Source organism: Centropristis striata, chromosome 13, assembly GCF_030273125.1.
Source record: "Centropristis striata isolate RG_2023a ecotype Rhode Island chromosome 13, C.striata_1.0, whole genome shotgun sequence".
NCBI classification, from domain to species: Eukaryota; Metazoa; Chordata; class Actinopteri; order Perciformes; family Serranidae; genus Centropristis; species Centropristis striata.
This window is the reverse complement of record NC_081529.1, coordinates 33,906,541-33,921,796: the sequence shown is the minus strand read 5'-3', so window position 1 is coordinate 33,921,796 and position 15,256 is coordinate 33,906,541. Positions and strand designations below refer to the sequence as shown.

General features: G+C 38.7%; 1 protein-coding gene across 1 annotated transcript; it reads right to left on the bottom strand.

Annotated features, from left to right (window-relative positions):
- Positions 1 to 1,292: 1,292 nt before the first annotated feature.
- On the bottom strand, positions 1,293 to 14,560 carry slc5a11 (solute carrier family 5 member 11). The gene is made up of 15 exons (XM_059348029.1): positions 14,289 to 14,560; positions 13,768 to 13,839; positions 12,893 to 12,997; positions 12,743 to 12,802; positions 12,542 to 12,646; positions 11,575 to 11,680; positions 10,956 to 11,036; positions 9,914 to 10,119; positions 8,525 to 8,660; positions 7,230 to 7,337; positions 6,964 to 7,114; positions 5,583 to 5,751; positions 5,204 to 5,419; positions 3,516 to 3,690; positions 1,293 to 1,976 (listed from the first exon to the last, which is right to left on the bottom strand). Exons 1-15 carry the CDS (start codon positions 14,433 to 14,435, stop codon positions 1,741 to 1,743), a joined length of 2,073 nt encoding a protein of 690 aa, XP_059204012.1. The 5' UTR covers positions 14,436 to 14,560; the 3' UTR covers positions 1,293 to 1,740.
- Positions 14,561 to 15,256: the final 696 nt, after the last annotated feature.

Below are 15,256 nucleotides of genomic sequence, written 5' to 3'. Positions count from 1 at the left end.
AATACACTTCTAACAAAATCAATTTGAAAATGTTTATTCACTGAATAAACAAAATACAAAAGCTGAAAGAAGACAACAACATTGTTGTTACTGCTTATTTTTTTGGGGAAAACTCTTCTGAAGGGTATTACATTATCAGTAAAAGTGTTATTACAGTATCAGTCTGGACATTTTATTACCTTATTGGTCAAGTTATTCTATTATTATTTGGTTTTATTATATATTTGATCTGATTAAATGTACATTTTATACATTTTATTACATTTCCAGAATGACATTACATTATTGATTTAAGAGATTTAAAGCCTCCGCCCCTCCCTTACCCCCCACACTGCTGCCATCCTCGTCCACAGCCTCGTCACTTCCCGTCTGGATTATTGCAACTCTCTCCTCTTTGGCCTCCCTCAAAAATCACTCCATAAACTTCAACTGGTCCAGAATTCAGCTGCCCGCATCATTACAAGAACCGCCTCTATCCACCACATCACCCCTGTCCTCCAACAGCTCCACTGGCTCCCGGTTCAGTTCCGCATTCAATACAAAGTCCTCCTGGTAACTTTCAAGGCTATCCACAACCTCGCCCCCCCATATCTGTCTGACCTCCTCCATGTTCCCACTCCCTCCCGTTCCCTCAGATCCTCTTCCTCAATACACCTGTCTGTCCCCTCCGCCCGTCTCACCACCATGGGGAGCAGAGCATTCAGCCGCTCTGCTCCCCGCCTCTGGAACTCACTACCACCCCAACTCAGGAACATTGACTCACTCCCCCATTTCAAATCACAACTCAAAACACATCTGTTTAAAACTGCTTATTCCCTCTGATCACAATTACCCTGTCCAATCTATCTTTTGTATTGTATTGTTATTAATTCTGTGTATTTTATTGTATTTTATTGCTGAATCTTTTCTATCTTTTTGTACGGTGTCCTTGAGTGCCAAGAAAGGCGCCTCCAAATAAAATGTATTATTATTATTATTAAAGTGGCAAATCTGCGCAAAAAAAAATGCAGATTTACGAGAAAAAAGTGGGGGCAAACTAACAAACAACTTTTTTCTCGCAGATTCTCCACTTTAAATCTCATAAATCTGCATTTTTTTTTCTTGTAGATTTGCCACTTTAATCTCGTAATTTTTTTTACCATTAATTTGACATATTTTTGGTCACAAATTTTCTTTTTTCTCACAAATTTGTAACTTTTTTTTTTACCGTTGATTTGAGATTTTTTTTGTCATAAATTTGGAACTTTTTTCTCAAATATGACCCCCCTCCCTCTGGTCCGTTTTTTACACATTCTGACTGTATGTAATATCCTCCAATATTCTCTAGGGTTGAAATTTGGAATTTGCAAGTATTTCAATGAGTGCCTTATTAAGGGTTAACAGCAAAACCAGAGTGCAGTAACTACATTTTTTGGGGTTAAAGGTAAAATAAATCGTCATGATTTTTTAGCATAAAAATGACATCATCAATACATGTAGAAATAAGTGTCATATCACTTATCTACCTATTACTAATATGGCTGGCCAGTTAAAACACGTCAAAAAACTTTAAAGCCGTTTTTTCTCAGTTTTTCCCTTTGCTAGTTACTGCAGTTAGACTTTGTGGGACAGACTAGACAGTCAGAATTTCTTGGAATTTCTTCTCACACTGTGGGAGAAACCAAACATCTGTACAACCCGCCCCACACACACACCAGGTGTCCATAGAGAGTCAGAGCTGTGTGTGTGTGTGTGTGTGTGTCAGGCCCAGTAGCCGATGATGAAGATGGCTACAGAGAGGCAGATCATGAGGTTGACGTTGACGACGTGTCGTAGACGAGGCTTCTCCTCCAGAGAGCAGGAGGCCTGAGGAGGAGCAGGAGGCGCCAAAGGATCCTCGTCTCCCTCCTTCCTCCTCCTCTCCATCCCACACAGCCAGTAGAGGGCAGACACCAGCCGGGACCGGCTCACCGAGGACGAGGAGGACGAGGAAGAGTCTGCAGAGTAGAATATTGTGAAAAAAGTTCGATATTTTTTATCAGTTATTTCAGAAAGTGAAACTCATACATTATATAGATTCATTACATATAGAGTGGAATATTTCAAGCCTGTTTTTCTTGTCATTTTGCTGATTCTGGCTTAGAGATAATGAAAACACTAAACTCTATTCTATATTACTTCTATATTGCAATTATATTACTATGAATTATAAAAATAATGACATTAAGCTCTAAGGGCCAAATTTAACACAAGTTTAAAAAAAAGTATTTGGAGGAAATCTACAGGATTCTGCAAGGTCTAAATGAGTTGGAAATCAGTTTTCACATGATTATTTTCCCCTAGAAAACCATTGAGGTAAACTGGGAGATCTACATGTAGGAGTACTGGTGTGGAATGACCCAGTAGCAACACACACACACACACGGTTTCACACTGGGGAGCACACACACACACACCACCTTTACACACTCATTAAGACACCAAGGATTGAGGATTATATTCAGTCAATTACATATTGCAATTATAATACCAGTTAAGTAATGTTTTTAGAGGCAGAGGCCGTTATTGGAGCGTATCCTTGGTGTGTTAATTGTAAAATATGACTTATTTTCTATATAAATATATAAATAAATATGTTCAAGATGAATACACATAAAGGATAACAGCACACGGTCAGTTTAAAGTCTGTTTAGTTAGTTATCATTATACAGGTACATCTCAAAACATTAGAATATCGTGAAAAAGTTTGATATTTTTTGTCAATTATTTCAGAAAGTGAAACTCATACATTATATGGATTCATTACACATAGAATGAAATATTTCAAGCCTGTTTTTATTCTAATTTTGATGATTCTGGCTTAGAGATAATGAAAACACAAAACTCAGTGTCTCAGAAAATTAGAATATTACATAAGATCAATAAAAAAAAAAGGATATTTTAACCCTCTGGAGTCCATCTATTTATTGAAAATACACGTTTTATTTACAGTAATAACTTTATTTATATATGATATGTAGACAAGCTGAAAAAGCCAGACCATTTTTAAATTGTGAATTTTCTTTCTACAATGAAAACTATTACTATTTTTAATTTACATGCACATTGACTGTAGTTTTATTATTTATTATTTTTCTGCTGTTTTTGTGTGTATAAATGGTAAAAAAAAAAAAAATAGGTACATTTCCATAGACACCTGTGTCTTTTGTTTGTATTTTGGGTTCCTGGCAGATTTATACTTTGTTAATTAAAATAAATGAAAAATCTGACTGATAGCCAAGTTTGTGTGGAGAAAAAGGAGCCATGCATGTGATGTAAGGACAGACTGAAAGATGATAAACAGGGACAGAAATTAATGCATAAGAAGTTAAAAAATTTGAACCAAAATCTCCTGGACTTCAGAGGTTTAAGGTGCATTTTGAATACATGACTTTCACTTGAAAAATATTGAACTTTTTCATTATTCTAGTGCAGGAGGGTGTGTTCAATGGTAAAACTGCTAAAATGGTTAATGACATCATACGAGAGAGACCCACCTTTCCTGTGATGACATGTTTTCCCGTTGCTGGTCTCCTGTTCTCCTCCTGTCACCTCCATCTCATTGGTCTGACTGGTGATCGTCTCCAAACTGGTGGTGCTGCGTTCCACGGAGAACACCTGCTGTTTGGGTTCCACCGGGTCAAACCTGGTGAACCAGGTGAGGCGACTTACCTGCTCAAGGAAAGACAAACAGGTAAACTCTAAAGAAACACCACAATAGTTTTGGTTTACAGTACTACACAACAAGACAACAACCCTCCCACCCACTAATCACCCCAAAAAATAAGTAAATGTATTAAATTTAAATTTAAATATTCATTTTATTTTTGTGTCTTTTTTTGTAATTTTGTGTCTTTTTGGGTCATTTTGTGTCTTTTAAAAAACATAATTTTGTGTCTTTTTTGGCCATTTTGTTTCTTTTTTAAGTAATTTATTTTTTTCTGTCATTTTGTGATTTTTTTTTTGTCATTTTTGTGTCTTTTTTTAGTAATTGTGTGTCTTTTTTAAGTAATTTAGATTTTCTGTCATTTTGTGTATTTTTTTAGTCTTTTTTTGGTCATTTTGTGTCTTTTTTTGGTCATTTTGATACTGCCTCCAGCGGCCCCCAGGTAATTTGAGTTTGAGACCTCTGCCATAGACCATAAATAAGGTTGACAAACAGACAATAACATAAAGCAGTTACAGTGATGTATGTGATCCAGTCTGGTGTCAATTCCAGCAAAAAATAGGCCAATGTACTTTACTAAAGGAGCTGATTAATGAACATTTTGCATTAATGGACCGTATATAGACCTGTGAAAGAGAGAAAAAGACAGATAAAAGCTGTTGGTTTGCTTATAATAAAACTTCAGAGTTCGACCTGCAGTGTGGAACTTTTGTCTCCCCCCTCTGGCTGTTAGAGTAATTACACAAATACTGTTGACTGAGCTCACTGCATCGCTCCAGCAGAATCTCTTCAGGTTTTCTGTGCAAATATGTCTATACTTCCTCCACTGGTATTTTTACATAAACCAGCCTGTGCAAAACCAGTAAAATGAAGCAGCATGTTTCCCTGCTGTCAGCTTCCTTCTAAAGTTTTGGCTTTTCCAGAAGTTTCCATGTCCAATTTAGTGCCTCAACTCTTTTTCAGCAAAGGTAAAAATCACCACAATCAAGTGTAACATGATATTATGATATTTGATTTTTTGCAGAGATTTTTCAAATGTTGCAATTGTCCGTTCCAACATATTTAATGCAATCTTTTGTGTTTACTGTTTTTTTTTTCCTATGATTTTGGGGTATTTTTTGTGTGACAAAGTGTAAAGTGTTATATTCCCTTTTTTTTGTCGATATTTTCAAATTCTGCAGTGTGCATTCAGCATTTTAATGTAATCTTTTTAATTTAATGTTTTTTGTGATTTTTGTGTATTTTTAAGTGTGTTTTTTGTATTTTTTTGTGCATTTTTTTTATTTTGTGTTTTTGTAATTTTTTGTGTTTTTATGTTTTTATGTGTGTTTTATGAGTGTTTTTTGTGTGTTTTTATATGTGTTTTTTGTTATTTTTTGTGTGTTTTATGTGTGTTTTTTGTATTTTTTATGTGTGTGGTTTTAAAAAAAAATAGTTATACGTGAGGTTGTGCTGAAAAAAACCCCAGACAGAATGAAAAGGAGTCAAAATAAACTCCAAAGGGTGAAGTGGGCTGACCTGCTCTGCTTTGGGCTCCTCTGTAGCCAGACTGACTCCAACCACCAGAACCAGGGTGAGGAAGGACAGCAGCGTGGAGAAGTAAAGGTAGTGGACGTACTTCAGCAGCCCGGGCCGGTCGTCCTCCTCGTAGCAAAGAGGCGCTGGGTAAGTGAAGTCTAATATCATGCGGATGCAGCCGACCAACAGGCCGACCACCAGCCCCCAGAATGCACCCTGATGGATGGAAGGAGAGGAAAAGTGAGGCTCAATCAGCTGGATAACTGATTCATAATAACTTTCAGTAACTCTGCAGGATTTCTGTCTACTGCAGTATTTTCTTTCTTTCTGAATGTCTCAGTTTTACAGACCCAAGCGGCTGGAGGCTGGACCACGTTACCTTCTCATTGGTCCTGGTCCAGAAGCAGCCTGTGATGAAGATGATGGAGACGGGGGGCTGCAGGTAGGTGCTGATGGCCTGGATGTAGATGAAGAGCTGCCCACTCTGACTGGCCTGGATGATCGGGATCCACAGCACAGACACCGCCACCAGAACGAGCACAAACACCCTGCAGAACACAGCAAACACAACATCTGTCTTCAGTTCTACGAAGATATTTTACACAGCTTGCAGGGGAGTGAAAATCTGTATCTGAACAGAACTTTTCAACAGCACTTTATATCTCTCTCCTGGCCTGGGAACGCCTCGGGGTCCCCCAGGAGGAGCTGGACGTTGTGGCTGGGGAGAGGGACGTCTGGAATGCCCTGCTTAGCCTGCTGCCCCCGCGACCCGGCCCCGGATAAGCGGAAGAAAATGGATGGATGGATGGATGGACTTTTCATCCGGCTATGAGGGTGTGTGTGTGTGCGTGTGTTGCCTAGAGTGCCTTTCGTTTAAACGGTGACGGCGTTTTTTGGGGCTTAAAAACGCAAAAATCTTACTCGTCGAGCCAGACGGCTATGGACGAGACCTGGGAGTGTTGTGTATTAATTTGAAGATGTATTTAAATATCTGACATATAGCAGTTTAAATATGCATCAAATATGTTTTGATAAACACACAGAAATCTGACTAACAGTCACAGTCTCTTTACAGGAAACTTCTGCTTGATATGAGCAGCTCTGATTTAGGAAATCCCACTGCACCATTTGGAATAATAAAAGGAAAGCAAGAGACCTGACATACGAACATTAGGTATAATAGTGACAGAAATATTGAAACCTATGGAGTTGCTGTTCGAACCAAGGACCTGTTTTTGTGTATCTTGAATATTGTATCTGTTTTGTGATACTTGTCAATAAATCCCGCAAATCCTGCTCTAATCGCTTCAAGTAAAGAACTTCGACCATTTCAAGAAAAAAATTGCAAATTTACTAGATTAAAGTGGCAAATCTACAAGAAAAAAAGTTGCAGATTTAAGAGATTTAAAGTGGCAAATCTGCGTGAAAAGAGTCACAGATTTACAAGGAAAAAAGTGGAAAAAAGCAACATTTTTGTCGCAGATTCACCACTTTAAATCACATAAATCTGCACATTTTTTCTCATAGATTTGCCACTTTAATCTTGTAAACTTTTTAAAAAAAAAATTACCCCCCTCCCCCGGGTCCATATGTTTTTTTTACACATTCTGGCAGTATGTAATATCCTCCAATATTCTCTAGGGTTGAAATCTGGAATTTGCAAGTATTTCAATGAGTGCCCTATTAAGGGTTAATCATGCTTAAACCAGCGCGGCAGTATTGCCATACTCTAGGTTAGGCCTGCACAGGTGCTCACACACCTGCCCACAATCATGAGTTCCCACTCGGATGCTCTGGATCTGAAAGTCTTCCATAGATCCATGGTGAAAATGGTGCTGGCGCTGTTGAAGATGGAGGTCAGAGACGACATGAGGGCTGCAATCATGACCGCCATCATCAGACCTCGCAGCCCTGACAGGGAAAAACAACGACACACACAGATTGATGGGTTTATATATAAGAGACGGTTTCTATGAAGAGAGCCACAGGCAGCACAGGAGGTGTAACAATGGAAACAGTTTCTCACCTGTAGGGAGCAGCTCCATCACCAGGCGGGCGTAGGCCGTATCTGAGCAACCCACTGGGTTGCCACAAATTTGTTGACACACCTCAGGGTCCACACACGCCACATCATCTACCATATACAGTAAACACAATACTCATCAGAGCCTCTCAACACATCAACATGACATAAATGCAACCAATCTATGGGCTGAAATATGTGCCACCAGAAACTGAATTTTAATTGCTTAACTTGAATTATTGCATTAAAAACCTGAATTTGAATTACATAATTTGAATTTGCCTCAACTACACGGATGTTCGTCGCAGAAAATTGAAATTGAATTTTGCCAACTGAATTTGAATTGTGAGAACTGAATGTTCAGTTCCAAACTAATAAATTCAATTTCAAATTACAATTCAGATTCAGTTTTTCAATGCAACAAAGGTTGACTACTCCTCCCAGAATTTTGGTCTCACATACACTAAAAAGGTTTTAAATCAACCGGCTCGGCCATGACAAGTGTGCTATGACTTTTCTAAGGGTTTCGATAAACGGTTCTTAAATTATTCGGCAAAAACACGCCAAAAAATCCCCCAATGTTACCCTATGGAGAGGCTAGAGTGGATGACATCACTGCTAGAGTGTAGAGGGAAAGAAAAATTTGTCAAAAAATACATTTGGAATCCGCACTCGAGGCCGCAAATGCAACTCTAGAGAAATAATTAATACATAGAAACGTAGGAAAATTCGTCCTCTCCTTCACATTGGTGTGGTAAAGCTGTCAGAGTTATAGTTTGGGCGTAGGATGCACAGATGATCCACCAACACCACCCACAGCCTCATAGACCGCCATGGTAAAAAGGCGGGAACATTTCTAGAGGAAAGCAGAGGTACCAGTTTCTTCTGATTGCTCTTAAAAAAACAATTTCTTCATTTTTCTTCACAAAACACATGTAGACCTTCAGGAAGAACTCACGATGCTCAAAGTGAAGTTGGATTGATCATAGGAGCTACGGTTTGGCCAAAAATGCTTTCTGTTCGAGGGGAACATTTTGCTGTTTTTCGATCTCTGTCAGTGGCTTCACAGGAGCAGTTGATTTCAGTTGATTGCTCTGCTCTGATTGGTGGCTGCCACCTGGTTGCTTAGCTACCAAAGCCTGTTAATAGTGTAATCTAATAATGTATGGATGAGAGTCACGGGCCAGAGTCAAGCACACTCAGAATGTCTTTAGAAATGTTCTAGGTTTTAAGCTGTCCTTGCCTAAAAAAACCTTGACAAACTCTGAATAAAAACATTTCAGCATTTCATACTGTACCTGTGTAAAGTATCCTGCTGATCATGCCCGGCAGCATGATGATAAAGAAAGGCAGAATCTTAAGATAAGCAGCCAAGAGTGAGCCGCCTTTTGCATGAGTCAGGGTCTTAGCAGACAAGGATCGCTGCACAATCACCTGCAGAGAATCACAGTTGACCTCAGTTATCCACCAGGGTTACATGGTTAATAATTAAGGGATGCAGCCTTTTGTAAGTACATTTTAATGGGGGTTGTTTAATCACAGGAGATAAGGAAATCACAAAGCTTACAGCTGTGACTAAGTCTGGCAGCTATCAAGGGTAAAAGTTTTATGTGTACAAATCAGATACTGATAGTGCTGAACTGAGAAGACAGGAAATGCTTATTAACCCTTTGATGCACAACATGGGTCTAATGTGACCCGACAGAGTTTTTATGTTCTATATCTTTGTAATCAATTATTTTCATCATTCAGTATTCCAGGTTTTCATCAATTAGTTTGTTTTTGATCATCATACATCCTAATTTTATGTTTTCCTTTATTCATTTTTGAATAAAATCCCTTTTTGTGTCACTACTCACATGGCTAAGTATTTAGCTAAGTAGCTTGCTAAGGTAACTACTTAGCTAACTTCTTGGCTAAGTATTTAGCTACGTAGCTTGTTAAGCTAACTACTAAGATAACTTCTTGGCTAAGTATTTAGCTAAGTAGCTTGCTAAGCTAACTACTTAGCTAACTTCTTGGCTAAGTAGTTAGCTTAACAATCTACTTAGCCAAGTAGTTAGCTTTGTAATAATACAAAAACTTTTTTTCTTCATAAAGTATGAGAGGCAAAATGGAAATAATGATCTGTTGTCATCAAAAACAAGATATTTAAAGAATACTTGGAATATTCAATCATAAAATAAGTTGATGTCAAAATATAGGTCATTTTTGACCCACGTTTTGCATTAGAAGTGGTGTCAATATGTTGTGCATCAAAGGGTTAATAAAACATGTGACTTTCATTGTGAAAGGTTTTGGCTGAACTATCACTCTGATTTTGTTTAAAAGGAATATTAAAACTCTCTGAAGAGAAAAACATGCCAAATTCCCAAGATAAGGATTAGGCTATCAGATGAAGAGTCTTTCATACTAAACTTCAGAGGAATTTTGTGGGACAGCATAAACAGGATGGAAAAACACTAAACTACACTTTCATCTTGTATAGATGAAAAACCATGTGGCATTTTACAAGTTTAATAAATAAAAAACATGTTTGAAATATGCTTGTTGGCAGCTCTGCGTCCCTATATGCTCTTAGCAGCACTCCCTGTAGAGATCAGGCATTCCCTAATCTAGTTTAAATTAAAAAGACTGTTACAAAGGCTTCTTTTGTCAAACAAAAATGCTCCCTTTAATCCCAGTACCTGATCCGAACACCAGTACCACATACTGGGGATGCTCATGCCGAAGATGACCCCGGGCCAAGGCAGATCAGAGCTCACCGGGTCTCTGAATATGTGGAAGGAGTCGTCTCGAGGGATACCACATGTTGAGTTTGGTACACGGATGGAAGGGATGGCGTTCATGTACCCGCTCATCAGAGCGTCCCAGCCTCCGACCTCGGCGAAGCCTCAACACACGGACAGCAGAGTTAGACAGAGCTGTAGCTTCTGGATCCCTGGAGGCATTTTGGGGTAAAAGTGTTTTCTTGGTTGTTCCTGTAGTATTTTTTGTGCTGAATCCATTTCTGCCGGATGTCAAGCTGTAAAAGTGACGGTATCATTGTAAAGGAGGATCCATGGCTTTCATTGAAGCCCAAAGTTGGATCTTTCTGACAAACTGCTCCAAAGAATGAATGGAGGTGAACTGGCCTGAGCCGCTGACTTCTAATTTAAGGCTCACAATAACCTCTCACAAAGAAATAGTTTGGGTATATTATACTTTTCCTGACTTGACAGAGTCTATTAAGTATTGCAGTTGTTGGTTTTTGGGTCCCTGATGTCCCTTGATCCTACAGGGATCACATCAACTAGATAGTTTAGGAGAAAATTGCGGGAAAATATGTGTAATTTATGGTTTAAAGAGGTCATGTGACCTCTGTGTTTGTCAGAAAGATACAACTTTGGGCTTAAATGAAAGCCATGGATGTCTCCTTTACAATGATACCAAACAACCAGATATAAAATATTCACAAATTGGAAAATTATAGCCATTTCTAATATTGAGCGTTAATCAATCATTATGCTAACTAATCAATAATTATGACTAAACCGTAACTTTTACAGCTTGACATCCAGCAGAAATGGATTCAGCACACAAAAATACTATAGGAACAACCAAGAAAACACTTTTACCCCAAAATGCCTCATTTTTTGAAGGGTTTTTCCCAAATTCAGTCTTGTCTAAGTTAGATAAAGAGTTCTACAAAGTGCTGCTGATGGCATGCTGTCATCAGATCTGACTTACTGAAGCCCATGAGGGTGAGAGCTCCTGCCAGCATGATGGCAGTTTGAGCAGCATCTGTGTAGATAACTGCAGCCAGACCACCTAAGAAACAACATGCAACAGCCAGTCACACACACAGAACAAGAAAAGTAAACTATTCAAACCCTGAGACCAATTTCTAAAAACCAGATAAAACAGTAAATCTGAGGGAAATGATCTTGCTGCATGGACAGATAATTTACCTTGACATGATTTCTCAAACTAAGATTGTTAAATCTAGAAATAAGCACGTTGTATGCTTAAAATAAGAAATTAACTCTTAAAACAACAAATTATCTAACACTTCTAAATCTAAAGTTTTTTTTTTATCTTGGTAAGAAACAAATAATCATCAGGTCACTCTGCTCGGGCCAGTTCATCACTGCTTGCAGCTTTAATTGAGTTAATTTCTTATTTTAAGCGTTCAACATGCTTATTTCTAGATTTAATAATCTTCATTTAAGAAATCTTGTGAAGGTAAATTATCTGTCCATGCAGCAAGATCATTTCCCTCAGATTTACTGTTTTTATCTGGTTTTTAGACACATGTTTTTTGCAGTGGTGGTTTTGTAAATGGCGAGGGAAGAAGAAGAAAGCTCACCTGCTACGGTGTAGATAGCAGTGATTGACAGCAGCATCACCACAGCGAGGTAGAGGTTCCACTGTAGGGCGAGCTGAATGAACAAAGCACCAGCGTACATGTCCACCTGCCAGCAACACACACACCAGCAACACACACACACACACACACACACACACAGCAGGACACAAAGGCTTTCAAATACATGCACAAATATATTTGTGCATGTATTTGTTATGTATGGTGGCCCTGAGAGCTCTCTCAAAGCGCTGCAACTCAAGAAAACACATGCAAATACACAAAACACAAGCAAATTGAGAAAACATCTTCATCAATTTGACAACACAAGAGCAGCATTTAGAAAAAGACCACAAAGACCACAACACAACAGAAGTGTTTCTAGAGGACACTTAAAAGTGATGCACATGTCTGGCCACGCTTATGATATTATCAAATTTCACGTTGTAACGTTATAACGTGAACTTACCACATTATTTCATGATAATGATATTTTCATGTTATAACGTGATATATAGCGTTAGCCCGCTAGCCTGTATCAATCACATTGCAGTTAAACAAATCAAATAAATGAATGATACACGTTTCAGCATCGAGTTTGTCTTGGTCTTGCTAGCCTGCTAACGTTAGCACGCTATCGATCGCCGGCTAACGTTAGCACGCTATGATCGTTATAATGTTATAACGTTATAATGTGAAATTATAATTATCTTGAAATAACGTGATAATATCACAAGTGAGTGCACCACTTTTAAGTGTCCTCTGGAAACACTTCTGTTGTGTTGTGGTCTTTGCATCACGTTTTCTAAAGGCTGCTCTTGTGTTGTCAAATTGATGAAGATGTTTTCTCAATTTGCTTGTGTTTTGTGTATTTGCATGTGTTTTCTTAAGTTGCAGCGCTGTGAGCTCTCAGGGCCACCGTGGTTATGGAATATAAACACTAGAGAATTAGTGTGAATTTTTATCATACCGATATCTTTGTAAAGATGTAAATAACTAAGGAAAGCACAGCTATAACCATCTGTATTCTTCTACCACCGAACCGTTTCTGCAGATATTCTGGCATGGTCATCACCTGGAGAAGAGTTTAAACATTGTTATGTAAATACATTATACATATACATTCATCATGCATGTGCAAATGTGATGTTTCACATGTAGTTATTCTCACCCCAGAGGAGATATAAATGGGCAGGAAGAGCCAACTCAGGAGCAGCACGAACAGCATGCCCTGTTCATAACCAGATATGAACTTTGAACAAGTAATTTCTTATCAGAGTACATTGGCAGGTCTACACAGCATAAATATATAATCTCTTACATTCCACTCATAGGCAATAGCCCCGATTCCTGCAGCAGCTCCTGACCCCGCCAGGCCGATGAAATGTCCGCTGCCAATGTTACTGGCAAAAAGCGAAGCGCCCACCTAAATATAGATCAGAGAGTCCGATTTAGTGATTCACTTTGATCTGCAGAACATTTTGCCTCCATCTGAATTTCAAAGTGTTAAAATGTCCTAGACTTGAGCGCTACAGTTTCAATAAGTCTGTCTATCTGTGATGGGAATTGATTTGATTGATTTGATTGACAACCACTGCCATTGTCAATTTTTATTGACAATGGCTTATTGCCATTATTGGCTTATTGGCCCAATTTATTATTTATTGAGTCCCTTAAAGATTCCTGATCAATTCTCTGTGTGGGGAACAAAAGAAGGCCTCGTAAAAACAGAGCAGACAAACCAGGAAGTGCCTTCAGTTGCATTCTACCATAAATTCCAGCAGGGGGCTGCAGAAGCATTTTAGTCCATTCATTTCGATACAAAATGAGAAAACCTCTCACTTGATTTATTACCTCAGAAATTTTTTTTAAGGACAACACTATGGTCACAATCGCTAGTAAAAAATCTTCTTCAAGATAATCTGATGTTAATAGTGTAAAGAATGGCCCCATTTAGAAGAAAATAGAAGATAAAGAATCGTATGATTTGGGCCGTTTCTTCTTTCTTACTCTCCACCATGACTACTTCTTGTTGCAAGTAAGCAGCATAGACGGAAAGTTTGACATCATAATTTTGCAGTGCACTACTGTCAAAAAAAATGCCGGTATTGAAAAGCTTCAAGGCATTGGGTTCTGATAGATCGGACGATTTGAAACTGGTTTGTGAAAAAACAACAACATATTTGTTGGACTCACCGGCCACCAGGTCATGCTCTTCCCAGCCAAGAAGTATCCATCCACCGTGCTGCGCTTCGTCCTCCACATGGACTGGTAGAAAAATAGGACACCTCTTAAAGATACAGTTGCGGATATGTTGATTTATAAACAAAGGCTCAGGGGCCTTCAGCGACAAAATGTTACTGAAGGAGACACGTAATGAACAGAAAGAGACTCAAAATGACCACAAAGTTACATAAAACAACTGCAAGACATACAAAAAGACTACAAAGAGATGCGAAGAAACACAAAGAGACTCACAACGACTTTGAAAAAGGAAAAAAACTTCTTCATGTGAACTATATGAAACATTTGTCTTTGTCTGTCACTGAAATTCTACATTCCCTGCAAGTATTTTTGGACTTATTTTAAGACAATTGTTTTTCCAGTGCCTAGATATTTTAACTTGTTTCAAGCATGCATTTCCTAAATTCTAGTTATTTATTTCTTATTTTTTATATCAGTTGGTTGTTGCAGTGCAGTTTCTCTCCTGTACTCACCCAGAAACCAACAGCCAGAATCAGCAGAAAGTAAACCACCAGCACCACGATATCCACAGCACCCAGAGTGTTTCTGTCCCCGGGAGACGGAGACGGAGACGGGGGCATGCTGGTGGCGCTGCGGCCTTCTGCAAGGCCAAACGTCATCTGAAAACAAAGAATTAAACAAATTCTATCCCTGTGTTAGAGATTAATAAAATTAGCAATGGTCTTTTAGCATTAAGACCTTTAGTAAAATGCTGCTTAGAGGTGTATCTGGCGGAGCATGGAACACATTTTATGTGCCAGGCACAGCACACAGAATAAGGAGTATCAAAAGAAAGGACATACTGATAACGATTCGCACATAATCACATATTTGAGGGCAGATGAAACACTGTTGGTGCAACAATTCAAGGCCACGGGCCCAGGTGGAGACAGGCACTGACCAACACTAGACTAGATACAGAAGTGTGCTGTTAGCTTTTTTCCTCCACAGGGCGGTGACCAGGAGCTGAAGCACCAAGAGGCTAGGACTAGCCAAAGAGCCATTGTTGGCTAAATAAAGAGAAAAAATTACAGAATGGAGTCGCAAACCTTATTTTGAGCCTTACAAGAAAGATAAAACAGCCTAAATCTGGGTCTAAATTAGCCTACCAACATTACAAATTGGTCATAATGAGCATTTGTAAATATGTTTTTGTCAGAATGCAGCAAAGACCCAAGTGTAAATGAGGCTGGACACCGAAGAAATGTCTCAAGAGATTTGAATCGAAAGCTATCCTAGCTGGGAAAACTCAAAACTAGACTTGAAGTTTGCAAAATTTAGAGGTAACACTGGACCCTAGACTTTTGTAAGCTGTGATCTGAACTTTTACAATAAAGAATACAGATTGCTTTGGGCCCACACCAATGATAAATGAAAATGTAAAGATATTAAAGTTTCATTTCGTATCAGGAGGCTCCGGAGCCGCAGGTTGCCGACCCCT

What these genes read in the sequence shown, in the direction of transcription:
- slc5a11 (XM_059348029.1), bottom strand. Translation starts at nt 14,435, where the DNA reads ATGACGTTTGGCCTTGCAGAAGGCCGCAGCGCCACCAGCATGCCCCCG. An exon ending in CCATTTATATCTCCTCTGGG is followed by an intron (nt 12,647 to 12,742) that starts GTGAGAATAACT and finishes ACTCTTCTCCAG; the next exon opens with GTGATGACCATGCCAGAATA. An exon ending in TCTCACCCTCATGGGCTTCA is followed by an intron (nt 10,120 to 10,955) that starts GTAAGTCAGATC and finishes CCGTGTGTTGAG; the next exon opens with GCTTCGCCGAGGTCGGAGGC.